Source organism: Trichoderma camerunense (genome assembly GCF_050948025.1).
Source record: "Trichoderma camerunense strain CBS 138272 chromosome Unknown V8C40scaffold_2, whole genome shotgun sequence".
In the NCBI taxonomy this organism is placed as follows: domain Eukaryota; kingdom Fungi; phylum Ascomycota; class Sordariomycetes; order Hypocreales; family Hypocreaceae; genus Trichoderma; species Trichoderma camerunense.
This window is the reverse complement of record NW_028145368.1, coordinates 1,440,330-1,466,280: the sequence shown is the minus strand read 5'-3', so window position 1 is coordinate 1,466,280 and position 25,951 is coordinate 1,440,330. Positions and strand designations below refer to the sequence as shown.

The 25,951-nt window shown below is 50.8% G+C and overlaps 10 protein-coding genes across 10 annotated transcripts; 7 read left to right on the top strand and 3 right to left on the bottom strand.

Moving 5' to 3' along the window:
• The first annotated feature begins 182 nt into the window (after positions 1 to 182).
• On the top strand, positions 183 to 2,965 carry V8C40DRAFT_233023 (MFS transporter). The gene is made up of 3 exons (XM_083213266.1): positions 183 to 1,134; positions 1,278 to 1,573; positions 1,678 to 2,965. Exons 1-3 carry the CDS (start codon positions 874 to 876, stop codon positions 2,849 to 2,851), a joined length of 1,731 nt encoding a protein of 576 aa, XP_083077887.1. The 5' UTR covers positions 183 to 873; the 3' UTR covers positions 2,852 to 2,965.
• A 122-nt stretch (positions 2,966 to 3,087) lies between these two features.
• Positions 3,088 to 4,082, bottom strand: V8C40DRAFT_282508 (uncharacterized protein; the record flags this gene model as incomplete). Its single annotated transcript, XM_083221795.1, has 2 exons — positions 3,406 to 4,082; positions 3,088 to 3,323 (listed from the first exon to the last, which is right to left on the bottom strand). Exons 1-2 carry the CDS (start codon positions 3,968 to 3,970, stop codon positions 3,088 to 3,090), a joined length of 801 nt encoding a protein of 266 aa, XP_083077886.1. The 5' UTR covers positions 3,971 to 4,082.
• Positions 4,083 to 5,320: 1,238 nt separating this feature from the next.
• V8C40DRAFT_261546 (uncharacterized protein) lies at positions 5,321 to 5,737 on the top strand (the record flags this gene model as incomplete). Its single annotated transcript, XM_083219273.1, has 2 exons — positions 5,321 to 5,382; positions 5,440 to 5,737. 2 exons carry the CDS (start codon positions 5,321 to 5,323, stop codon positions 5,735 to 5,737), a joined length of 360 nt encoding a protein of 119 aa, XP_083077885.1.
• A 1,524-nt stretch (positions 5,738 to 7,261) lies between these two features.
• V8C40DRAFT_261545 (uncharacterized protein) lies at positions 7,262 to 7,598 on the top strand (the record flags this gene model as incomplete). The annotated part of the gene is made up of 2 exons (XM_083219272.1): positions 7,262 to 7,278; positions 7,346 to 7,598. 2 exons carry the CDS (start codon positions 7,262 to 7,264, stop codon positions 7,596 to 7,598), a joined length of 270 nt encoding a protein of 89 aa, XP_083077884.1.
• Positions 7,599 to 8,138: 540 nt separating this feature from the next.
• V8C40DRAFT_233022 (uncharacterized protein) lies at positions 8,139 to 10,245 on the top strand. The gene is made up of 3 exons (XM_083213265.1): positions 8,139 to 8,550; positions 8,607 to 8,807; positions 8,876 to 10,245. The coding sequence occupies exons 1-3, from the start codon at positions 8,386 to 8,388 to the stop codon at positions 9,977 to 9,979; spliced, it is 1,470 nt and encodes a 489-aa protein (XP_083077883.1). The 5' UTR covers positions 8,139 to 8,385; the 3' UTR covers positions 9,980 to 10,245.
• V8C40DRAFT_233020 (SUR7/PalI family-domain-containing protein) lies at positions 10,215 to 11,760 on the bottom strand. Its single transcript, XM_083213264.1, has 2 exons — positions 11,228 to 11,760; positions 10,215 to 11,153 (listed from the first exon to the last, which is right to left on the bottom strand). The coding sequence occupies exons 1-2, from the start codon at positions 11,713 to 11,715 to the stop codon at positions 10,574 to 10,576; spliced, it is 1,068 nt and encodes a 355-aa protein (XP_083077882.1). The 5' UTR covers positions 11,716 to 11,760; the 3' UTR covers positions 10,215 to 10,573.
• Positions 11,761 to 13,474: 1,714 nt separating this feature from the next.
• On the top strand, positions 13,475 to 15,775 carry V8C40DRAFT_233017 (PLC-like phosphodiesterase). Its single transcript, XM_083213263.1, has one exon. The coding sequence runs from the start codon at positions 14,073 to 14,075 to the stop codon at positions 15,384 to 15,386; it is 1,314 nt and encodes a 437-aa protein (XP_083077881.1). The 5' UTR covers positions 13,475 to 14,072; the 3' UTR covers positions 15,387 to 15,775.
• A 1,062-nt stretch (positions 15,776 to 16,837) lies between these two features.
• On the top strand, positions 16,838 to 20,110 carry V8C40DRAFT_233014 (DUF3433 domain-containing protein). The gene has a single exon (XM_083213262.1). It carries the CDS (start codon positions 17,372 to 17,374, stop codon positions 19,925 to 19,927), a length of 2,556 nt encoding a protein of 851 aa, XP_083077880.1. The 5' UTR covers positions 16,838 to 17,371; the 3' UTR covers positions 19,928 to 20,110.
• Positions 20,111 to 21,718: 1,608 nt separating this feature from the next.
• V8C40DRAFT_233011 (transient receptor potential ion channel family protein) lies at positions 21,719 to 25,046 on the top strand. Its single transcript, XM_083213261.1, has 2 exons — positions 21,719 to 24,566; positions 24,637 to 25,046. Exons 1-2 carry the CDS (start codon positions 22,354 to 22,356, stop codon positions 24,668 to 24,670), a joined length of 2,247 nt encoding a protein of 748 aa, XP_083077879.1. The 5' UTR covers positions 21,719 to 22,353; the 3' UTR covers positions 24,671 to 25,046.
• Positions 25,047 to 25,070: 24 nt separating this feature from the next.
• Positions 25,071 to 25,905, bottom strand: V8C40DRAFT_233010 (uncharacterized protein). The gene has a single exon (XM_083213260.1). The coding sequence runs from the start codon at positions 25,794 to 25,796 to the stop codon at positions 25,317 to 25,319; it is 480 nt and encodes a 159-aa protein (XP_083077878.1). The 5' UTR covers positions 25,797 to 25,905; the 3' UTR covers positions 25,071 to 25,316.
• Positions 25,906 to 25,951: the final 46 nt, after the last annotated feature.

Sequence of the window (25,951 nt, the reverse complement as noted above, 5' to 3'; positions counted from 1 at the left end):
TATATATCGAAGATGAAGCGGTATCAGTGAGGATGAACTTATGGAGCGTGAAGCCATCACGGAGGCCGGGCGGTGAGCTCCGGTGCCGGACCCGCCCGGAGAAACTCAGCGGCTGAGCGGGTGGCGGCGCCTTTTCCTTGGGAAGGAGAGGAGGACTCGAGTTCAAGTTTGCACATGCCCAACCTCGCTGTCGGGCTATTATTTCTTTTCATACCCGACATATGAAGCATATTTTTGCCTTCTTCATCTTCTTCGTCTTCTTTCATCATATCATCCAACACTCAAACCTCAAACGGAAACTTGCCTGAGATGCTCCGATTCTTATCTCTGCAAAATCCAGCCAACGATCGGCATGGCTAAATCGTCCAACTCCGTTATCGCGGCCATCCGCTCGCTGTTCCCATTCTAACCCCGCGGCCCCACGACCCAACCCTCTTGTCACTAGCCCTTGTGCGTGAGAAGAGCAGAGATTGGCTCAATGTGCCCAGGTTATGCTCCTAAAAAGTACCTGCAGCGCATGATGGTTGGTGGAGGGTGGTTGCGAGCGCTGCTTTGGCGGGAGTGACGGCTCGCCCGTGCCGAGCGACGAGGATGGCGAAAAAGATGATTTGGGTAGCATCATCGACTAGGATCTCGCAGAATTTGTTTCTTTTCTTTTATTTTTCCACCGTCTGATTCCCTTTCTCTGTGTTCCTGGATTAAGATTTGATCCTTTTGAGGTTATCTGACCTGAAAATCTCGTCATATTGCCTCGTCTACAACACGACGATTGATCAACACCGAAAGTCGCATTTACAAGCACGATTTTACTGCCCACTTTTTTTTTTTCTCTCAACCTGTCGAGGCCGCGTGACCTCAGAAAAATTGCGATAGATGAGGCACGGCAAATCTGATAGCGACGAAGATGAGCCTGGCGACGAGATCACCGTCAACACTCAACTTCGGAGCTCTATAGACCGTGATTCTGTGAGCAGCCATGAGGAGGATGACGCACTCCCATCACCTATTGCTTCCTCTGAAGCCCAGAGTGATAGCAGGAGGCCGGTGGCATGGAGCGAGCTTCCCAGGAAAGACCAGCTTTTCATCATAACAATGGCGAGGATGAGCGAACCGCTTGTTCAAACATCATTACAGGTGAGACTTACACAGGCTCGGCGGTGGCGCGGCATCAAGCGCTTGCCTGACGGGGCCATGAATGAAATCCCCCCTCATTGAGACATGATTTGAAGAATTCACAAACTCACACTAAGACACTGGGTGTCTATTTCTCATAAAAGGCCTACATGTTTTACCAGCTTAAATGGTTTAACCCATCGCTCCCCGACTCAACAATCTCCAGCCAGGCCGGCGTTCTGCATGCCAGTTTCACAGCAGCTCAGTTTCTCACGGCCATGATGTGGGGTCGCATCGCCGACTCGAAACGCGTGGGACGGAAAACGGTTTTGCTGATCGGTTTACTGGGAACGAGTGTGTCTTGTCTGGGATTCGGATTCTCAACTACGTTTTGGCAGGCGCTGCTGTTTCGGACCATCGGCGGTGCTACAAACGGTAACATCGGTGTTATGAGGACAATGTAAGGGCTCCGCCATTCTTCTTCCGTCTCAACAACGGCGCGACTTGCTGTGGATTATACTACATCGTATGTGAGTCAGTTTATACTAAATGGTTTCGATATAGGATCAGCGAAATTATTCGCGAAAAGAAATATCAGCCTCGAGCCTTCCTACTACTGCCAATGACCTTCAACATCGGCGTCATTATTGGCCCCATTCTCGGCGGTATCCTCTCCGATCCGGCCGGCAGTTATCCTAGCCTCTTTGGCAACATCAGTTTCTTCATCAAGTTTCCCTACGCGGCCCCCAACATTGTCAGCTTTCTCTTCCTCCTGCTTGCCGCTATTGCTGTCTGGCTGGGTCTTGAGGAAACACATGACGTTCTAAGAGATGGGCCTCCAGATTTGGGTACCAGGCTGGGGAAGAGACTGATGGTGAAATATCGGAAGAGGTTCGGGACAACGCCTGAGGCTGAGGGATACTCATCCGTGCCGACATCTGATGTTGAGCTGATTGGAGAGGAAGCTCCCTCCACAAGGAAGTCGACAAAGAGGTACACGCAGCGACTGCCTTTCCGCCGCATCTTCACACGCAACGTACTCGTCACGTTGGTTGCTCAATTCTTCCTCACATTCCATGTCGGGACGTTCAACTCGCTCTGGTTCGTCTTTCTCTCAACGCCAACCTCCGAACGAGAGATTCGATTACCCTTTTGGTTCACCGGAGGCCTTGGCCTGCAGCCTCGTTCCGTTGGCATGGCTATGGCCATTTTAGGGTTTATCGGCATCAGCATGCAGCTATTTCTCTATCCGAACATATCTGCGCGTCTCGGCACCATCAGATCATGGCGGCTCTTCCTGCTCTTCTTCCCAGTGGCCTACTTCCTCGTGCCGTACCTCTCTGCTGTGCCTAGCACCACGCCGCCACCTGAAGCAAAGACTGGTTTTCTGATTTGGCTCGCGATCTGCGGAGTTTTGTTCTTCCAAGTGACTGGGCGGACGTTTGCTCTTCCCAGTCAGGTGATTCTCGTCAACAACTGCTCGCCTCACCCTAGCGTGCTGGGCACAGTCCACGGGCTGGGTCAGAGCGTTAGTAGTGCTGCTCGCACCATAGGGCCCATGGTGGGAGGTGTGGTGTACGGGTTTGGTTTGAACAAGGGCATTATCGGTCTTGTCTGGTGGGCACTTAGTAGTATTGCCATCTGTGCATGCTTGACGAGCTTGTTTGTGAAAGAAGGCGATGGCCATGAAATTTGGCTCGAGGGCGATGAGGAAGACGAGCCGAGCGCAGATCGATAGATTTAGTGGTGCTGTAAAGGGGCGATTAGCCAGCACCTTAGTGACTTCAATTCAAGTATCATAGTAGAAGCAACTTCATCTACATGTGTGTATATTCGTCTATTAGAACTGTTGCCACATTTTATCCTCACCAGATAACCCTATTTTTTTAACCATGCCGCCAAAATCCATCCATTCGCCCATGATTGCACATGATGTTCCTTTATCCTGTAAACATATGCCGTGTATAAATGCGCTCAAGGTGTCAAAAGATTTTGAAGAATTCCGAGCACCGAACTACAAAGGGAGCATACAACATCTTTCAGCGTCGGTAGATATTCCGATTTGACATGCGAACAGAAGTTGTCTCGAATAAATTGGTCTCTTTCGGCCATTGGAAGCTTTTCTTTGGCTTCTTCAAGTTTCGTGACGCACTTAATAAGGCTCCAAAACGGTGTCAAGATAAACAAATACAAAAAGACGTAAAAAATATCTAAAGGGAAAGTAGAGGTTAGCGTGTACCCAAACTGCGATGAATCTTCGTCACGGGGAGATGGAGAGTATGGAATACATACCTATGACCACGTTGGTCATGTTGACATCTGAAACCCAGAGCTTGCCCCAGAGCATGATGAAGAACTTGGATAGAGTAGGCCAGCCAGAGTAGAACGAACGGGGCAGAAGAAGTGGAATCGCACTGATGAGTAGTTCCCCGATATCCCTCAATCTAGATGATTGGGTTTGATCGGACTCGGCATAGACAGGATACATGGCCATATGTATGAGCCAAATAAACAAGACTTCGAGGAAAGGTATATCCCTCCAAGTTTTAATTTCGTACTGGGCCGTATCTCCATCTCGGCTCTTAGATTGAGCGCCTCGGCCACGATTTCTCTGGGTCCAAAGGGATATAATTTGCTCCTTTAATTCTGTCAGAACTAAAATAATCTTGTGCTGAATTCGAGTCCATATCAGGCTGACGATGAGGAATAAAAAACTGCTCAAACGGGATTGCAACGCTGTCGCCAAGGCCGCGACACCCTGCTCTAAGAAATCGTCGTCGTTGTAGTTTAAGTGCTCCATTGCCCACCAGATGCTCGTGGTACTAGCATTGTTGAAGGAGGAAATGTTGAGAGACATGCTGACTGCCTCTGGAATAAGCAATATTCTGTATACAGTGTGTATAAGTCAATAGGTCCTATTGAGTAGGTATAATAAGAAGTAGGTAATATCGTAACGGTTTGAATGATTCGATGATGGAGGTGAGATGTAACAAAGATGAAGTTGGGAGAAGGGGAGTGCGAGAAAGGCACAATATATAGGTCTTTTTTAAGGCGTAATTAGCTCCAGTAAACAAGCAGATGGCGTTACCACTACAATACTTCGATTTACCTTATAGTTTACCACAAAAAGCCATAGTCTGGAGATATCTGAGTAAAGTTCAAAGTGAGTATTGCATATTTTGGATTATATTTATAGACTCTCTCTCTTTATATAAAGTCAAATAGGGAGGGGAATAGACATTTTAGCTGTAAGGCATGTATTCCACCAGCTCTTTTAACCTCCGGTACTACCGTAAGGTGTATACAATATCTACCTAAGGCGCCACAGCCTTGTTTTTTTCAGCAAATTGCTTCCATTCAGTACTAAGGTAAGTACTGTTCGTCGAGATCTTTCATTCTGAGTAATACGCCAATGAATTGGGGGGCGGCTGGGCCTTTATCAGAATCCTCAAGGCCAGCGGCGCATGCCTTGACAAACGCACGAAAGAGGCCATCCTTTGTGGTGAAGCATTGGTCATACTTAGATCTTTTCTTGGGTTTCCAGGTAGTAGTAGATACTAAAGTACTTGGCCCTCCCTAAAACTCTCCTAAGCCAAAGTGCATTTGTCTTATGAAGCCACCAGATATAAGTGTCCGTGGCGATCATTTATCGTCCAAGTACTCCCTATCCTCTAATTGATGATTCCCTAAACTATCGGATATCTTAGTAGTACTCAAGACTAGATTATACTTTGGTGTACAACGAGTCTCCTAGTAGATATTCCTTGAATTTGAACTTTGTACACGATGGCCGCCTCGGAAAAAGAGGAAAGTGCCATTGGTCAGGACAGTGCTTCATCAAGCTGGCAGACACATTCTAACTAAATGATGAAGCAGCTAGAGAAAGAAGCTCGTCACTACCTAGTATTCTTCATTCCACCGGTGCGACTCGGTACCTACCTAGTAGTGTCTTCAAATTAGACGTAGGTACAACACGCTTTACAACCTGTATATTATTGCCGCCACTGCACATATGGGAAGTGTGAAATCACATAGACCTGCTTCAATCCGAATGGAAAGTCTGGTTTCCCAACCAAAAAATAATTGGTGGTTGTATCATGGCAAGAAGCGTAACGGCTTCCTTCTTATTCACTCCCTTCCTACCTTCTATTTACATCATACTCGGCTAGCTGCGAGTATGGCAGCCTTGTATACGCGCAATGTCACGATGATTCTTTTACTTCTTCTCTTCTTCTCTATCCGAAACAGCGATATAGCGCCCTATATGGAGTAAGTTGTTTCATGGACGCATGGACATCGTCGAATTTTACTCACAATCTTCACTAGTACCAGCGAACAGTTTTTAAAAACGATAATATACTTACTCTTGTTGGTGGTCGTGCTCGCCACGGTCGGCCAGATCCTCATACTCCTGGGAGGTGCCTTTGGCCGCCCTAGTGGAGAGCGATGGCAATATTTCCGAGATGGGTTCATGGAGACCCTCTCGACCATCTGCTCGAACCTAGGGCGTCTCGCCATAGGGCTTCTCGGGATACTTCCGTGGATCGGCAAGCTATGGCAAAGTATCGTCACCCCTCAGGGTGATGCTGCGAGCCAAGTTGCCAACGCCGCCGTGGACGTCTAAGCGCGACGCCAACTTCCTTCAACCCCCGACGCCCTGGGCTCGGGCTCCAGCGGGGACACCCCTTCTAATTCATTTCGGCTCTCTGGGGTCGAAGCAGCAACATCGGATTTCACTATACGCCATGGTATCGCCCTTTCGAAGTACAGCCCAGTCGCGACGGCCAGAATCGAGGACAGCACAGATAGGTGAGTCAGTATCCTGTCAGCACTCTCAAATCACCCTCTGACAGTTTCTACTAGATTCTTGAAACCACCTTTGTCAATTGATTGACAATTTTCAGAAGGTCGGATTCAGCTGCCTACGGCCTCCATATACCTTCATTTTCAGCAAGGCAATGGGCAAAGCCAAACCACCCGAGGCTTTATCATCCTAACTCTGCCATACAAGTTTCAGGAGAGTCTTGAGATACAATACGATATGATGCGAGGCCACAACTACGGAAGTCATCTAAAAGCTGCGTCACGGTCCTCCGTCCTCAATATCACCAAAGGTGTGGTTATTCCTTGTCTCAAGTCAAGAATTATTGGTGCAGACCTTCAACCAATTTGGTCGACTCTGGCGTTATATGCTCCGACTTTGTGTTATCTACAGAAGAGTTCCACTTCGTGAGCAACTCGGGGTTTCTCAAGGCTGTGTGGTATTGGTCTCGGGTGGACTGCAACATGATGAAGCCTAAGCCTCCGTTTCAACTACATACGAATTGTTCGACGGTGTTGTGCTCTTACATGGCGATGTCATTTCATGGCGGCGCCATTTCACGGAGGATTTGGCTCAGGGATTCAAACGGAGGACTCTTTCTAACCCATCTATTTCCTGATTGGATCCTATCTTTGATGTTATCTCGAAACTCCAACCGGAGACACCCCTTCTAATTCACGGTTGGGATCCATCTTCAATGCTTTCCTGGAACATGTCTTTTTATCTCGAGGCTCCAACCGGGGACACCCCTCCTAATTCACGGTTGGGATCCATCTTCAATGCTTTCCTAGAACATGTCTTTTTTATCTCGAGGCTCCAACCGGGGACACCCCTTCTAATTCACGGTTGGCTTCCATCTTCAATGCTTTCCCCAGGGACACACCTTCTAATTCACGGTTGGGTTCCATCTTCAATGCTTTCCTGGAACATGTCTTTTTCAGGTCGTTCGCCTTATGAAGCCACCAGATGCAGGTTTCCAAAGCAATCACTTATTGCCACCAATACTCTTTTTCCTATAATTGATCATATCTTGAAATAGCGGCTCCTCTGTTTTAATTTGGTGTGACTGGTCTCATCATCGATATACTTTGGATCAAAAGCTTATACGCGATAACGGATGATTACCAGTGGGAGATAGTGTTTGCCATTATCCAGCGTCCAGGGTGGCTTTTATACTTCCTCTTGCCGGTATCGCTACTCTCTCTACTCTCTTATACTACCGCTACTCTCTTCTACCATTGCTACAATCATCTACCCATTATTGCCAATTTCCTTCTCGAATCCGAAAAAAAAAAACATATCCCACTTCCAGAGAGCTCAATAACAATGGATTTGGATCTGTCGTAAGTGTGCATCTCTTTCTTCTGATTCGGCGTCATATATATACTGATCCTCGCCAAAATTTCTCAGACACGTTATTGTGGATGGACTAGAAGGATTCTTATATACACTTCTCGTTGCCTTCATGTTTTATATCCTCGGCATTTGCGTCGAACCCTTTGTCTACCTTGTGGTGATGGCTTTGCGACGCCCGAATGGAGAAGGCTGGCAATACTTCCGTAATGGCTTTGGCAATGCCTTTGCGGACGCTGCAGCCGAATATAAGCGTTTTCTGTTCCGAATTGCTGGAAGAGTTGAAGACGATGAACAGGTATATTCCTGACAACATATGTCCACCTCGAGGTCTTCGTCCCAGCGAGAGGTCATTCTACTTTATTTCGATGTAAATGAGTCTTGAGAGATTTGTCAGGTCCCAAGTCCATATCACAATATCGCAGTCAAATGAGCCGACGCTTTCAACGTCACTGAATCTTGAACGATGCTTTCACTGGTGATGGTCTTTTTCTGATAATCGATCTAGATCAAGCTATGGGTATTGCTTCACTCTAAACAGCCCGTACTTGGAGCTGCCACTAAGCCATTAATGGAGGACATATGAATATAGGTAGCGAAATGAATCAAATACATTCACTTTTGGTACATTTGGTTCCTCGAGATCTGCTCACAACATGTACCATCATCTTATAAATCAGGTAGTTGAATGCAAGTGTCTATAGCAATACAGTCGAAGTTGCGATGCTGCTGGAAGGCCGGTCACATCCTCACGGCTAAATCCCGGACTTGACGTTATCTGCCCGCTGCCACCTTGAATCCCTCCCCCACTATCGCGCCGCAGCTTCGTGACATACAGCGACCTCGTTTGCCCACCTTCTCCAGAGCTACATCCAACATTTTAATCTCTAGACTTCTTACATTGCACATCTGACCCAGACATCTGAGAGTTCTACATACTGTCTGTATAATCTCCGGGCTTCCTCCGAGCATGACGAGCACCAAACGAGCGACAGTCAGAACCTAAAACCCCAAGTTCACAGCAGCCCAGATCTGCTATTCCTCCCGGCTCCCTCTGCCTCGATTCGGCTTCACTGAGTCCGTGAAGCTCATCAACCATGGACGAAGTCAAGCGAATCTTTCTAGACTTTTCTCCATCTCCTGCGTCTTACCCGTCAACCAAGTCTTACGATGCCGCCGCCAAGAGCTATGCGGCATCCGTAACAAAACTCTCCAGCGACGTACAGACTGCGATCCAACGCAATCCGATCGAGGCTCTCCAGGTAGGTAGCACTCTTGACGCACTTATCTTAGCCTATGATGCTAATACGCCACCCAGCTGGTCGATCCCTCTACCAACTCTATCGGATACCTCTCGATAATCGATACCCTCCTCCGCGGCTCCGTTCCAGAGTCGACTCCTCGCTCGCTGCTACTAGATGAGGCTGTCCGATTCTTATTAAAGTTTGATCCGATACAGATACGATATGTTGGATCACTGTTTCGTTCATTGCTGGAAGATCTCGGCAGCTTCTTTTCAGTAAGAGTGCACCTTTAGCGCTGGAATATCCAGCTCTCTCCCCAGCCAGCAGTTGCTAACAGAAACAGCCACTAGTTGCCGTGGAGCTCCTTGCAAATGCCATTCTTCGAATCGACCCGAGCGGATCCGTATTTACATCGACGCACTTGATCCTGGCGAAGCTAGCCTACGACACCAACTGCATTGAGCCCGCTCTCAAGGTTCTTGATGCGGACATCCTCTTCTTCCCGCGGAATACACATCCTGCGCGCCCCGAGAATGCGAAGAACTTGTACGATACCGAAGTCGAGCCTTATGTATACATAGCCTCAGCCAGTCTTACGGATACCATCAAGAGCACTTCCATCCTCGAATATCACCTCCTCCAAGCCATGGCGTACATATCCAGAAAGGACTGGCTCAAAGCACAGGTAGCATTAGAGCGAGTGATTGGGCATCCGATCAAGGATAAGGGAGTGAGCAAAATCATGGTGGACGGGTACAAGAAGTGGCTACTGGTCGGGCTGCTAAGAGAGGGAAGGCCTCCCAGTTTCCCATCCTACATCACCAACGCAACAAAGTCGACATACAACGGGCTAAGCGAGGCCTACAACAATATCGCGACGTTATTCACGACGGATGGCGCGTCAGCTCTCAAGGAAGAATTTGAGAAGGGGCGACCAACTTGGGAAGAGGATTCAAACCTGACCCTCCTTGAAGAGGCCCTTGTCTCGTATCAAAAGTGGCAGGTTATCAACCTCCGCCGGATATACCACCAAGTCTCCATTTCCCAAATCCGACAGACTACTTTGAGCGCTCAGACAGCCGAGACTCTCAAGGACGACGGCGAAGTTCTACAGCTAGTCAGCGATATGATCGATTCTGGCATGCTCAAGGGCAAGCTACAAGTCGGGCTTACGGCTGGCGAGAGCTACGTGACCTTTCATGAAGAGCATGACTTGATGACGGAGGCGGACTTTGCAAGAGAGGTGGCCCGTAGTCATGCCAGTATTGAGACACTGACGAAACAGTATCGAGTGACGAACGAACGGCTGAGCTCCACGAAGGATTACGCACGACACCTAGTTCGCGAACAGAAGCGAATGGATAAGGACATTGCAGACGCGGGTGTCGGCTTCGATACCCATATAGAGGACGAAGATCTGATGACGGGCGTGTTGGGCGGTGCGTAGATTATCTTTATTTTGCCTTTAAGCCATCGCCACAGACTTGAACAGACTTGAGAAGGGAGTAGACGGGCGCTTCCATGGACATGAGCAATTTTCTTTTTTGGGAGGGTGCAAGATGACGACCAAAATCAGAGACCCGTAGTGGAAACAAGAAACTACAACATGAATAGAACATTTCAAGGCGCTCCGTCTCACTCATCATGACACACTACAAATGGTACATGTACCAACATGCGAACGGAGGGTAATATATGTCATTATTTCTCCCAGTCTTGTTTCTCTGACCGGTGATCGCTTCTCTTATTGATCTGTATCTGGTACGTCCGTTTACCTCTATTCCTTGATTTCCACTCCTGCATAATATCCATTGATAACATGTGGTGCGCGGTACATTTATGAAAGAAGATGTGTCTATAAGCCCGTATCGCGCGGTGCATTGACAATGCAAAACCAGTTGCGCGTTGCAAACCCATCCGTGAATCCCTGGAGTGATTTACCATTTCCCGCCGTGATCCCATTCCGACTGTTTAAAAAGCAAAACGAAAACAAAAACACAACTCATAACTCGACATGTCTTTTCTGGGTTGAACTAATTCTTCATGGCATGCGACTTCTGCGACGGACAAAGTTGGGTAGTGAAGAGGCGTCATTCTTTTCCTGCATACCTGAACCGGTTGGCGAGGTTGGTCCTGAGTTGAAACCCCTGTTCTTCTTGTCTGGCGCGCAGCAGCATCCCATGGCCGCATGCAACAAGAAGGCGAAATCTGCCAGCAGTGCCGCTATCCACATGAAGGCAAACATCTTGCCGCCGATATCACACTGGATGTTCAGCTGGTCCTGCGCCGTCAGAGCAATCTTGGCGGCCACGCTAATGACGGTGGCTATGATGGCCGCTACGGTGAGGACAATGCCGGCCACGGCGCCAATGAGAGAGGTGCAGAGGCTGAACCAGCGGGACTTGAGGACCAATGGTGTGATGAGGAGGAGGACGAAGTTGAGGACGATGCCGGACATGAAGAAGGCGTACATGACCTGAGATCCGATGCGGAGGAGGGTGAGGATGGTGGTGACTTCGGACGGCAGAGCAATTCGGGCGCCGGCGAGGAGTTCACCAACGAGGACCGAGACAGGATCGAACCAGAAGAAGGATTTAGGCGGGGAGCAGAAAGTTACGCCTCTGAGAGCATCAAGGTCAGTATGATTTCGTCATCGATCATCATGATCAAAGTTGAGGTTGGAAAAGGCACTCACTCATCGTTGTAGCCCTCGCAGTAACTCCACACGCCAACCTGATAAAAGTCATGAAGACCGAGGCTCCGGGCCACGGAATTGAGCAGGTTTGAGTTTTCGACGGAGATGGGGATGATGTGGGAGACGTCGAGCTTGAAGAAGTAGATGTCGTCGAGGATGGCGTTCTTGTGGGTGTTGCCGATGAGGACGAGGATGAGAAAGGGAATCGTGACGAAGTAGCAAATGCCAGCAAGGATAGCTGTGTATGTCCGTACACCGGCGGCCATGATTTTTGAGGTGAAATGTGAATTCCAAACAGCGAATGGTTTTGAAGGGAGAATTGGATGAGGAGGATGGAGAGAGGCTGCCTCTTGGGCAGGGGGAGAGAGTTGGCGGAAAGGGTTTAGGAAAGAAGACGAAAACGGAAAACAGAAACAGAGACAGTGAAAAAAAAAAACGACAAAAGAAACAAATGAATAATAGGGAAAAACAAGAAACGAAATGAACATGACAAACCAAAGAAACGAAAGAGAGACAAAAAGAGAAAAAAGAAAAAAGATCAGATGGCTCAGAATTGGGAACGGCGCCCAAAACATTCAATGCCGTCCAAAAAAAGTCATGCATGGCATCCGATCCAGAGGTATGGAGTACCAGGGACCACACCGGAATGCGAGGGGCACTGCGGGTACCGGTGACCAGGGCGGGCGACGCAACCTGTGTACGATACCTGTTTGTGCAACCCTTCCCCCCCTGGCGCATCGGTTCCGCTGGCACTTGGCACTTACAAGTTACAGGGGGCTCGCAGCTCACCCGATCCACCCACGAGGCGCTGTTCCTAGCGGCTAGCTGCCCCCACGAGGCCCTGAAGCGGTGCGGACGACTGGGCGAGAGATTGACAGACATGAAGAGGGACAGGGATGGAGGGCGATGCGAGCTTGGGCCCGCTGGGTCTGTTGGGCCGCTCTGCCCCTTGGGAGTGTCTTGGAGATGAGATGAGTTGACGATGGGTTGTGAAGCAAAGAGTAGTTCTAAGGATACGTGTATCTGTACGAGGGGCTACGATGGGAGGTTGGGGTGCTACCTGTATTACATGGAGATTCACTTACACCAGACTGTCAATGTTACACGTACGAGAACTCGTCCATAACTCGGTGTTTATACGAGTATAACCTCAGCTATACAGGCCCGGTACATACATACGTATTGCAGTCCGCCACCCGGCAGATCGGAGCGAGAGTGCCGAAAGAAGGGTGCAAAGTCCCCGCCAAGTCTCTGTCTCTGCTTCGCCTCATGATTCGGTCCATCCACATCAAATACATCCAGCATCATGCATCATGCAACCCGACATGCCGTCAGAAACTCTCTTTTGGCAGCGTGCCCAGAAAGAAGGGTTGTATTTTGTGCTCAAGCTCAACTCTCGCTGCAAGGGAAATAAATCGTGAATTCAAAACCTCCGTGTGATGAGATCATACGGCGAGCTCATGCCCACAAAACGATAGACGCCTGACCCACGGCTAGCCTGCGAAATGAGAGAGACTTTGGCGCTTCTGTCTCTGCCTGGGACACAAAATGCGGATCGGCATTTAGAGAACTTTGACAAGGGAGAGCGAGAGAGAAAGAAGAAGAAAAGTTACATGTATGTTTCTCAGCGTGCGCAAGATAACGGAGCTTGCGGGCTTGGCCAATCTGAGGTTTTAGTCGCCTCCTTCGCTTGCGCTTTTCTTGGCCCGTTAAAAAATCTCTTGGGGGTCTTGGGGCTGAGACATGTGAACAAGGGTCCCGGGGCCAAAGGAGACGCGAAATGGCAGTGCCTGACCGCAACCCCCCGTCCAATTGTTACAGGAAGCGCCAGGGAAAAAAAGCCGCCCGCATTGTAATTGGTAATGACAGGCTCTGGAATCAGAAGCCAGGAGCGCCTACGAGAGCTTTACATCTGGAGCTTCATGGATTACTATTGGCGTTGGTTTGTACTTGTATGAGATGCGCGCCGCCTGGATGACATGATTTGTTCCAGGCGATCAACCCAGGGTCCATAACGCAGATCTTCAGGCAAAACCTTCCAGCTTGTTAAAAACTCCCGTGCGTTGGTCCCTTTCTGGCTCTTTTTTTACAGGACGAGAAAGGAGAGCTCGCCAAAGAAACGGGGAGATCGAAACAAGAAGCGAAAAGGTGGAAACGCTGGGGAGCTCATATCTTGGTTTCACGGCCCATCAACTCCACCACCTTTTGTTTCGTTTTCTTTTTTTCTCTCCTTACCTATCTTGCTATCTCTCTCTCTCTCTCTCTCTCTCTTCTCTTCTTCTTCCCATTCCCCCTAGCTGCTGCTCCGTTTATCCCGGGCTTTTCTGACCTCAACTTTCAAACTTGTCTTGCGGCCTTGTCTCTCAATACGAAGCAGCATCCCCGACTGGGCGGCTAGGTTTTGCTATTCCGCAGTCCAGAGTGGAGAGTGGCTGTGACACGCAACATTTTGGGGGCTGTATCTCGACTTATCTGCTCAGGTTCAATTGATGACGACGACGAGCTCCAAAAGTGGATGAGCTCTGAGCTGTCCGCCGATCGCCGTTTTTTTTTTCTCGACACACGAGTACGAGCCCGAAGCTGTCATTGCCCCGTGGCGGAAGCGCCCCTCGGCACGGCTTCCGGTCCTTGCAGCCGGTGATTCCATACCGCTGCGCATCCATTGTCGGACATCGGAAATATCCCTTTTGTGGCTTATTTGTCGACATCATTGTCGAGATTGAATCTTTAATTTGTCGATAAGATAACGTATCAAGTTTGGGCTGCGCAGTTGGAAGAGGTCGGACAAAGCAAGCTTGAGCATCCGTACACAGGCTCAACCTCAACACCAACTCATTCTCACAGGATGAGAGTCCCCTACGCCGCCCTCGGCGCACTGGCGCTGCTGTTAGAGGCCGCTGGTGCGCAAAAGGTATCGTACTCAGATACGTCAGGACTTTCCTTTTACCAGGGCACCAAGACGCAGCGTGTGGGCGGCGACCCCATACCCACGGGCGCCTATACGACATATCGCTCCAAGATCACCCTCACAGGCGCGGCCAGCTCCAGAACCCACTCGGGGTCCAGCTCCGTGACCAGCTCCGGTTCCGTCACCGTCAGCTTCCCGACCGGCTCGATGACCACGGCCGCCAACCTCACGGCGACGGCCTCAGCACCCCCGGAGCCGACAAACACGCAGCCCTGCAACAACCACGTCGAGCTATGCAAGCGCAAGTTCAGCAACATCACCCAGGTCGGCTGCCACAACTCGCCCTTTGTGCGGCCGGGCAACTCGGGGTCGAACCAGGAGCTGCCCGTCAAGACGCAGCTGGATGATGGCGTGCGTTTCTTGCAGGCCCAAATGCAGTTCCCGGCCAACAGCTCGGTGCCGCACTTTTGCCATACGACGTGTGATCTCCTCGATGCCGGCCCCATCACCGACTGGCTGAGCCAGGTAGCAGAATGGGTGGACGCCCATCCGTACGACGTCGTCACCGTGCTGCTGGAGAATGGCAACTATTCGGACCCGTCCATCTACGTGCCGTATATCGAGCAGACGGGCATCCTCAAGTACACCTTTGTGCCCACCGTCTTCCCCATGAGCCTGTCGGACTGGCCCACGCTAGAGAACATGATCATCCACGGCAACCGAGTTGTCATGTTCCTCGACTACAAGGCAAACCAGACCGCCTACCCCTGGCTGATGGACGAGTTCTCGCAGATGTGGGAGACGCCCTTTGACCCCGTGGACCGCACGTTTCCCTGCACCGTTCAGCGCCCTCCAGATCTGTCCACCGAGGCGGCGGAGGACCGACTGTACCTGATGAACCACAACCTCAACGCCGAGTTCAACGTCTTCAGCCTCGAGCTGCTCGTGCCGGCCGTCTCGCTGCTCAACGAGACCAACGCAGCTGAGGGTTACGGCAGCGTAGGTCTGGCCGCCAACAACTGCCGTAGCGACTGGGGCCGCGCGCCCAACGTCCTCAACGTGGACTATTATAACTACGGCACGCCGGCAGGGTCGGTATTCGAGGCGGCTGCGAGACTGAATAACGTCACGTACAACAACACGTGCTGCGGCAAGGTTCAAGCGAGCGGTGCTTCGGGCGGTGCAAGAGGTGTGTTTTTGAGTTGGGCCGGCGTCGTGGCCTTTGCTGCGTCAGCATTATTGATGTTGTAATAATCCATCAAACCGCCTTTTTCGTCTGCTTTTCTTATTTAGGTTCTTTTGGCATGTTGCATGAACAGCTTCATTTCCTTTTTTATGTTGTTTATATATTTCGGAATTAGCACCGATATTTGGTTCGGGGGAACATGGCGCGGCATTGAATTGAATTGGGAGTTCTCGGCAATATGGGAAGAAAGATTACGACACGGACTTGTCACTTGTTATGGGAACTTGAACCTAGACATTTTAGCTCACTCAGCAAAGGGTGTTTGTCGCACATTAATAGGATAAAGAGTTGCGGATCAGAGACATCCGTCTCCTCTCAGATGATGCTGAATCAGCGGTCCTGATACAGGATTCTAATTTAAAGCAAAATGAATAAGTGCATACATACATTCAGTAATATGAGCACCTAATCAACGCACTGAGTAGTGCTTTTGTAAGGGGAACGTCAGCCAAGGTTCGAGGGACTCGCAGCGAAACATCCATGGATGAGAGAGGACCACCTCTCAGGCATCGTCCGGACGGACGTGGCCCAAGTTCTCAAGGACAACGATCCGGCGTGGGTGCCAGCAGAACGTGTCATGGAGAAGGCCAACGGCGTACACACGCCACGCAAACGACCCTCAAACACCAACACGCCTGCAACAACACCTGAATTTTATGATAAACATATGGATTGTAGCAGTTACTAGAGAAATATAGATATAGCAGTAGTTATTAGGGAAATACAGATACAGTAGCAGCTATTAGGGAAATGTAAATATAGCACCTACTCCGTTTGTAGGCGTATGATTCAACTTATGGGTGCTCGAAATTTTTCTCGGTCTCGGTTTTGCTGTCATCCGTTTTGGGCGCTTACGTGACCAAGTTATATATAAAGAACGCTGTTCATTTTGCCTCCAAAGTGTCCATACTCATACTGACAATCACCCATCGTCGCATCACGCACTATAATCTCACCGTTTTGCGATCCGCGCGTACAAATGGCAAACAAAGCACAACGGGAAGCCGGCTTGCCGCCCCCTTGAAATGGCCTCCGCCCCAAGAGGGACAAGGAGGCCGCCGTGAGGCTCAAGTCAAATCACAATGCAGAGATGGTGTGTGGTGTGTCTGTCTGTCGGGTGCTCGCTGCATTAGGTTTCTGTAGTGGCATGGAGAACGAAAATGCCGACCACCGCTTAAGCAAACGCCCAATCACAGGCTGCGAATGCCGCACAGCGCCAGGGGCCTGCAGCAGGCTATTAGTTTGAGAGGTTCAGGTTTGGAGCCATCAGGCGCAATAGACGCTCCCCAAGGCGAGTGTTTGGGGGCGGGCCAAGTGGGATCGTGCAGGAGAGCTGAGCTGAGCTTCTGGTCTGCTAGTGGATGCTGCGTCTTGTTTGCCGTCTGCTGCTAACCGGGTTACGAGTAGTCCGGGACAGATGACCAGCAAAGGTGAGGCAACGCAACGCAACCTCGCAGCCCTACAGGGTTTCTGCTAGTACTGTAGGTAGTTTATGTGAGTTTTATTCATCCTTTGGCTCCAGCCGTTTGATTCCAACTTGATCCCCACCCTTGCCCAGTTTGACAACTTCCACGACTTGGCGATGGCGGACTTTGATGATCCTCCATATGCCGACTCGATTTAGCTACTAAGCTGCCTTACCTCAGTAGTTCACTCTTCCACACTTTCTTTTTCTCTTCTCTTCCCTCGTTCCGTCTCTTGTCTTGTTCTTCTTCCCTTTCCCTTTCCCATTCGCTTTCGCTCTCCATCCGACGCTTCCAATCGTTTATCGCTGCAACCCACCCCAGCCAACAGCCCCAGCCATCAGCTGCAGCCTCCTTTCCAGGTTTTCGTAGCTGCAAGCACCACAGCAACACCAATTGCCGTCATTCACCGTATTGACCAAACAAACGGGCACACAAACAAACAAGCGAACGTCACAGCTCTTATCAGTGACCTCCTTCTCCAGTCCTCACTTCCATCCCGTTTGCCATGACTCTCTCGCAACGCCATGGCTCATAATAACCATCAAGGCCGAGAGCCCTTCAGAGACCCGTGGGCGGGGCCCTCTCCAGACCAGCATCTTGCGCATAAAGTTTCCGGCCTCTCAGACGCCGGCGAGAACAGCCCGTACGGCCACGACGATGCCTCTCATCCGCTGCGGGGCCGTGAATCCATAGTGTCGATGGACTCGGAATATGACCGTCGAAGTTCCGTGCCGTCGACTGCGTACGGAGGAGACTTGCCCCGGAGCTACTCGCCAGCGTCTTCGTGGTCTGGTTCGTTTTCCTACTCCGGTGCCGGTGGTGGGGGATATGCTCCAACACGGGGTCTGTCCAGGGGACACCGGCAATCGAGCTACTCTTCGGTGCAGCAGACCGTTCCTGAGAGCATCAGGGAGGAGGAACCATATGATTTATCTCTGCTCAAGGCTGCGGCGCCCATGGGTACGTCGAAATCGCGGGGTGGTTATGAGGCTATACACGAACAAGACGAGGAGTATGACGCCGTGCCGGCATTCGATTTCACAGCAACACTCGGGCCGCTTGGCTCGCACGACCACGCCTTCATCAAGAAACTGCAAGAGGAGGAGGCCAGGGGACATTTGACGGGAGGTATAGGTCAGGGTTTCCACGCGGACTCTCAGGTACACAGCGGCGAACTTTTCTCGGCCCCGGCTGTCCAGCGCAGCCTTTCGCGATCATTCTCACGGCGGAATCAGGGAAAGCAGCTGAGTCGTTCCGAGACGCTGCGTCATATAGGTCAGGACGAGGCCAACCGCCGCGGCGAGGTCATCGAGGTCATCATGGAAGAGCCGGTGGGAGCTGATTTGAGCAACATGGAGGGACACAACATTACCATGCGACAGTCGACGTACGCAAGCTCAATCAAGGAGAAGGCGACGCAGACTTTCTATCCACAACCCAACTGGAAGCCCTTCTCCATGCGATGGCCATACCTCACCTCCTTAGTTCTCATCGCGGCGGGCCTAGCCGCCATGCAGGAGGTGTTGTTCCAAAAGTATAAGAAAGGTGGGATGGTCAAGTTCACATCCCCTGATCAGGTGAACCCGGGTATCTTCTTCGTCATCAAGTTTGCGCCCACGCTGCTGGCCGTCATCTTTGGAGTCTTGTGGCAGTTTACCGACTTTGAGGTGCGGCGTCTGGAAGCGTTCTATCAGCTTTCCAAGGAGGAGGGTGCGGTGGCCTCGGACTCCATCAACATTGACTACGCGACCAGCTTCAACTTTTTCCGGCCGTTTCGGGCTCTGAGGAAGGGTCACTTCGCTGTGGCCGTGTCGTCCATCGCAACCATCTTGGCCGTATCGCTGGTGCCGACGTTTGCTGCCGCTGCTGTCGTGCTCAGCCCATCCCGATCCGAGCGAATGGCTAACCCGGATGGATACAAGACGCTCAGCTTCACCTCTGTTTGGTCGCGGCTCTTGACGTCGACCCTCGGCGTGATTGCCGTGCTGGGCTGCATCCTGTTGTATCTTTTGCAGTCGCGCAAGTCCGGCCTCATGTCCGATGTCCGGGGAATCGCTGGTCTCGCATCTATGGCCGTGGTGAGCCACATTCTCATGGACTTCAAGGACATGGATACCGCTTCCCATGGCGACATCCATAACCGACTCAAGTACAACCGCTACGTGCTCCGCAATTCGTCCCTCGCGCCCGATGATTCGTACGTGACTTCCAAGGAGAAGGAAAAGTCCAATGATCACGACCTCCCTACAAACCCACATCCCGTCATGCTTCGCTCGGTGGGCATCATCTCCATGATTGTCGGGCTTTGCCTCTTTACGGGCTTTATCCCAGTGTTTTTGTTTACGCCCGCCACCATCGTCTCGGACAAGGCGCCCTGGGTCATCACCGTGCTTGTTGTTCTCTTGAAGATGGCCTGGGGCGGCATGGAGACGGCAGTTCGCATGATGGAGCCCTACTATATCCTCTCCAAGCGGCATGCGCCTGCCAAGACGCTGCTCCTGGATTACACGGCGCTTCCGTTTGGCTACATGCCGATGCGCGCGCTCGTGAATGGCCATTTGCTCGTGTTTTTCGTCGGCTTTGGCAGTGTAATGGCCGAGTTCTTGACTGTTCTCGTGGCTGGTCTGGCGACGGTTGACGGACATGACTTTTTGCTGGTCTACAACGACGGGAATAAGACTTGGGAAATCAACTCTGGGACGGAGACGGTCAAGTCCTTTTACGTATCCGTTGCCACGTCGCTCATAATCCTGCTCTACATGATTACCGTTGCTTTCGTCGTCTTCTTCCGCCGACGACATGCCTTTTTACCGCGTCAGCCCAACACCATTGCCTCGGTGCTGGCGTATATCCACCAGAGCAAGATGCTCTACGACTTTGTCGGCACGGAAAAGTTCACTGCGACGCAGGTGCGGCAGAAGCTTGGGGAGTACAAGACGTACGGCCTGGGTTGGTTCCAAGGACGGGATGGGCAGAAGCATTGCGGCGTGGATCAGGAAGAGCTGATTAGCAATTACAAGCACGGCATCAGTCTTAAGCAAGGGACTCAGCCGTGGAACATGCAGTGGGATGTTCTTTGAAGATACAGTTTGGAGTTTTTGTTTCTTTTTTCTGTTAACTGTATTGGCGGCTTGGTTTTGTATTTGTTTGTCTTGGGATGGAATGACTGGGTAACTTGTAGATAGATTTGGGTGTATTTACGCGGGATCAGGCATAGCACTGTGTATGGCAAATATGAAGCAATCGAGCGTTTGTTTTAAGAATTGAGCATTGCTTTTTCTCCCTCAATGATACTGTGTATTATACAGAATATCGCCAGTGTCTGGTATTATCATATGGGACATCTTTGTTTTCAAGTCATTTGTGATTTTTTATATCGGTGCAGGGTAGGCAGTTGATGAATATGGCATCATACGACAAGCAATCAAATGGCACAACACATGAGCACGATTGTCCATTGTTTGTTTCACGAGCATCGGATGGCTCACGACCGTTTCTACGCTGTCCTGTTTCAGGTGCATGTGACGCTATGATCATCGATAGGCGGAGAAAAGATCATTGTTTGCTGGCAAGGAGGGGGGCGGGAACGTGCTTCTGAGAGTGAAGTGGAAATCGGCGAGGCTGAGCAGCTGGAAAGAAACACAGCAGAGATGAAGAGTTTCCTTTTTTTTTTTTTTCCATTCCGGTTAGGTATATAATGAAGATTTGGGGGCGCCTAGGTAGTCTCATCATTGACTTTTTGCTGCGCCACGACAAGCGATGAGGCTGCCAGGGCACTGAATACAGAAGGGAGCAGGCATGTGATGGGCATTGGAAAGCAAGCGAAAATAGATGGGCTGGGCAACTTAGACAAAGGGATTCTTTGGTGCTGTAATATGTTTTTTTATTGTTCCGGGTTTGAGGTACAAAAGGGGGACCAGCATTCCGACGATTTTCACTGGAATGAGAGAGCGCATGCATCGAAGTGGTTGCGTGTGTCAGATGGCTGTTGTGAAAGGGACGGGACGTGACTAGCTTTTTTTGTTAGGGTGCCAGCCAGAGGAGCATCAGATGGACTTGACTTGAATTCTTTTTGGGGATCCTGGCCTCGTCTATACGAGTATTGTGTCCACGCTGGGAGTCCACTGCAACAATACGAAAGTAATGTGGTGATGGATAGCCAAACAGGTAATTTGGAACAGCATGTATCTTACCCGTATAGGCATTCAAGGGGATCTGATCTGCCCACCCCGATGACGTTTGTTCGACAGCATCCCGGATTCAAGTTTTCTCGTAAAAAAAATGCATGCGACTCGCAACCAACCAACGGATTCGTTCGTTCTTAGGTTGCCCTACCCGGGCGGATTCCACGGCCCATCGACAGTGGGGAGGAGACTTGAGATGCGCCGGGTCGGTACCTTGGATATCGTGGAGAGGCTGCGCCAAGGGCATGTACCCCGCATGCCCGACACGAGTAACGCCGCGAAGCTCCATCCAAGTGTTTATGGGTCCTTTGTGGGTGCCATCTGGTGCTTTCAATGGCTAAGGTTTGAAGTGTCCGCTTGATTGGGAATCCGTTTGGGGCCTGGCTAGAGGGATTGATTCTATTCTGGGCTCGGCCCATCTTGCGCGCGCGGATGCTCCGTGCAGGGTGCAGTAGTTTGGAACCTGTAGTGGCAGCAGTAGCAGTGATACATAGTATTGTAGGCAAAATTCCAGCAATGAATCCCTCCCTTGAAGCTGTTCACCAAGGGAACAAGAGAAAAAAAGAGGGCTGCTCACGGTGGCTGGTTCTACTATCCCCAACTCGATGCCCTGTAAAGCCCGAAGCTCGTAATGCCCACAGAGCCCTGATTGGCGCCCCGCTCCCTAGAGCCGTCCACTGTAAACGCTGCGATCTGTCTCCAGGAAAAAGCGGGAAACGGCTGGGCACAAGATCAAGAGTCGACGCCTCTTTGCATTGCATGTTTCCTCTTCTCTCCTGCAACTCGCTCGCTGCCCCAAGGACCATCCATTCGCTTTTGTTTCCCTCGTGGCGCCGACACAATCGCCTGTTGACCGTTGGCCATTCCGGTGGTAATCGGCGACTGTTCGCTACGGGTTTTTCTTTTTATTTCTTTTTCTCGTTTAACGACCAGGGCAGGAAATCTCTCTCGCTCCGCAGATCTGCCCATTTCGTCATCGACCCGTGCATCACGAAAACTGCACTCTTCGGCACCCTTCAGCATATCATTATCGTGGTCGCAAGAAATCTCCAACTCGTCGAAAGCGCTGCTTCCAGGGCGCTCAAGTGTGGTCGCGCTCAAGTTCAATTTGCCGACGGAAGCGACAGAGCAGGAAAACACGCTCACCGGCATTCTTACGGCTGACCTCGTATTCCGCTCCATTCAGTTTTCCCCTCGTCATCAACTTTGCAGGACGACCCCGAATAGCCCTTGATTCATCAGCGACTCGCGAAATTATCGTCGCCTGCATTTCGAGCAGATAGAAGGAACGAAAAAAAAGGCGTCACTAACCACTATCAAACATGCGGTCGTTCTTTAGAGCGCCGCTGGCCTTGCTGGCCATGACGGCTTCACTGCTGTCGCCGGCCGACGCGGAAAAGATGCTCTTGTCCAACTCGCTCAACCTCTGCCAGCAAGATTCAACCCTGCAGGCCAGTCTGTTCAATGTCGTCTACACGCCCGCCAACAACTCGGCTAGTATCAACATGGTGGCCACCTCTTCGGTCCAGGGCAAGGTCTCATTCGACATTGAGGCATCTGCGTACGGCTACACCTTTCTCAGGCAGACCGTCGACCCTTGCGACATTGGTCTCACAGGTCTCTGCCCCATGGTGTCTGGCAAAATCGCCTTTGGCTTTAATTTGCCCGTCAGCTCATCCGCCTCTTCTCGCATTCCCGGCATCGCCTACCAGATCCCCGACTTGGATGCCACCGTCAAGGTTCGCGTCAACTTAACAGGCACTGGCGAGAGTGTTGCGTGTGTCGAGGCCGACATTTCCAATGGAAAAACCGTTAACCTCGTTGGTGTTAAGTGGGCCACTGCTGTTATCGCCGGCCTGGCCCTCGTCTCATCTGCCATCATCAACGGTCTGGGCCATTCCAACACCGCCGCCCACGTTGCTGCCAATTCTCTCTCGCTATTCGGATACTTCCAGTCCCAGGCCATCATCGGTCTCACTGGCGTCCGCCTCCCGCCCATCGTACAAGCCTGGACCCAAGATTTCCAATGGTCCATGGGCATCATCCGTGTGGGCTTTATGCAGACCATCTTTACCTGGTACCAGCGCGCCACTGGTGGTACACCCTCCACCATCTTCGATTCTCTCACTACCGTCTCTGTTCAGCTGGAAAAGCGAGGCCTTCAGGCCGCACAGGCCGGTCTCAGCGTCCTCAAGCGCGGCGCGGCCATTATGCCTAAACCTGCCCTCCAGCTTCTGAAGCGCGGCAACGTCATGACTGGTTCCGGAAGCTACGTCGTCTTTGGCATCCAGCGTGTCGCTTTCAAGGCCGGCATCGAGAGCACCAACCTGTTCATGACTGGTCTAGTCTTCTTCTGGATCTTCGCCCTCATCGTCGCTGGTGCTGTAGCTATTTTCAAGGGCTTCCTCGAGATTCTTGCTGGACGAGGCATCATGAAGAACGACCGATTCATTGAATTCCGAAACGGATGGATCACGGTCCTCAAGGGTATCCTCTTCCGCGTCTGTTTGATTGGCTTCCCCCAGATGACTATCCTTTGTCTGTGGGAGTTCACTCAGCGAGACTCGGCCGCCGAAGTTATCCTCGCCGTGTTCTTCTTCTTCGGCCCGCTCTTCACCCTCGCCTGGGGCGCCAGCAAGGTCATCCGCATTGCCCGCCGCTCAATCTCCATGCATCGCAATCCCGCGTACATCTTGTTCTCAGACCCGCAGGCTCTCAACAAGTGGGGATTCCTTTACGTCCAGTTCCGTGCCTCAGCCTACTACTTTATCATCCCGGTTCTCTTCTACACCCTCATCAAGTCCATGTTCATTGCGCTGGCTCAGCGCAGCGGCGTCACTCAAGCCATCGCTCTCATTATCATCGAGGTCGGCTTTCTTATCGCAGGCTCCGTTCTTCGTCCCTGGATGGATAAGAGTACCAATTCCTTCAATATTGCCATCGGTGTGATCAATTTCCTCAACGCCATCTTCCTCTTCATCTTCACCAATGTGTTGGATACCCCCTTGCTGGTCATCGGTGTCGTCGGCGTTGTCCTCTTCATTCTAAACGCCGCCTTCTCCTTGATCCTGCTCATCATGGTCATTGTCTCCACCACATTCTCTCTGATTCGCAAGAACCCGGATGCGCGATACCAATTCATGTCTGACGACCGCGCTTCCTTCATGAAGTCGCAGTCGCAGCTCAACGCAACCACCGAGCTTGACGCCCTGGCTGCCACAGCTCGAGGTGACAAGGTTGGCTACAAGTCTGGCTTTGATCTGGAGGACAACGAGTCCATGTCCTCTGGCGACGTTCGAAAGCACAACGAGGCTTCTGGCTCTTACAGCGTCTCTGCCACAAACTCGCAAAACTCGTTCTATCCCAATGGTCAAGGCCAGGCCGCCGCCATTCCTCTTTACCCTGCTCAGCGAGGCCCGAGCCCTCTGCGAGAGAGTTCGCCGAATCCGATCGCCTCTGCCGTCTCCCTGTCACAGCAAAGGACAGCAAACACGGCCAGTCCAGCAAGCGGACATCGGTCGCAACACAACGCTAGGTAAGCAACATTGCAATTTTTCGCACATAAACCTCACCGACCTTAGCTAACGAATAATTCTTCTCTCTAGCCCTTGGCAACGTGGTGCAGGTTATGACCACTAGATGTGCTCTTCGACCTAGCATAGGGTTATGTGTAGTACCCGCAGGTTCTTGATTCAGTGAAAACTCCATGACACGAGTAGGAGACAACTGATGTCACGAAGAAACCTGGAGACATGATGGCGTTTGTAGGGATGTGTTTGGCGTTGAGGTACAATGACTTGCTTTTTTTCATCTTACGTTCGATCCGCTTTGGTCCTGCTCCTTTGTATATACGCCGATCATTTATAAGGGGCTAGGACGCAGAGGTTAGGGTTATCATTTCATCATTTACGTGAACACACAGAGTAGGCCACGCTGGCCTAATGGGCATTTGGGAAGACTCATTCCTCGTGCTGTAGGATAATGTTACAACAATAAACGTCCAATTCGGTATGCGCAATTGTTTTTTGCTGATTAGTACGTGATGTATTAGGAGTGTTATGTGATTCTATTATATCTAGGTAGTCCCCTCGGCTTGGTGATTCTCTCTCCATCTTCATCTCAATTTCAGAGATCAGTCACACACGGCTTGCTTGCTTGCAGTTGAACCTAGTGCCTTTAGTGTTTTCATTTGCTTTCTCAGTTGTTTCATTCGTTCACTCATGTTACTATTAATGACATCCTCCTAGTCTATAGCTGTTACCACCAAAGATTCTCGTCACCACCTCTACCTCTGATAAAGAACTCCATTCCTAATCTTCGGCCTCCAAATCCCAACCCCCATCAAAAAGCAAAGCCGTACAATTATCAAAACCGTACACACCTCGACACAGTAAACACAATCAACCCCCTTCGAAACCCGTTCCAACGGCCCCGCCAAGCGCACCGCAAAAGTCGTATCGTTCAAGCACATAAAATTCCAAACCAAAAGCACCACCTGAATCATGCGCCACACCTTGATGTCGTCCGTGTAGTGCAGCAGCATCGTCGTCATGGCTGCCACAGTGGTCATGAGGGCAAACATTTGCTCGAGAACAAAGGCATCGCGGTGTTGTGTTGACGAGTTGTTGAAGAAGAGGGAGGATGAGAAGGTGCCGTTGCGGAGATTGACGTAGCCGCTCCAGAGCATGATGAGAGGGTCGAGTTTTTGGAAGAAGAAGCGGTAGAAGATCCACATGTTTGCGGTGTTGCTTGATAAGGCAATCATGGTTGAGAGAGTTGAAGTGGTTTCTGTGGTAGATTTGACATGAAAGCTGCCTTGATCTGTTTAGCTTGATGAGGCCAAGTGAGTTGATGTTTTGTGTATTCCGAAATTGACACCAGGTTTAACTTACCGAGTACATATTCATCTATTTTTATAAT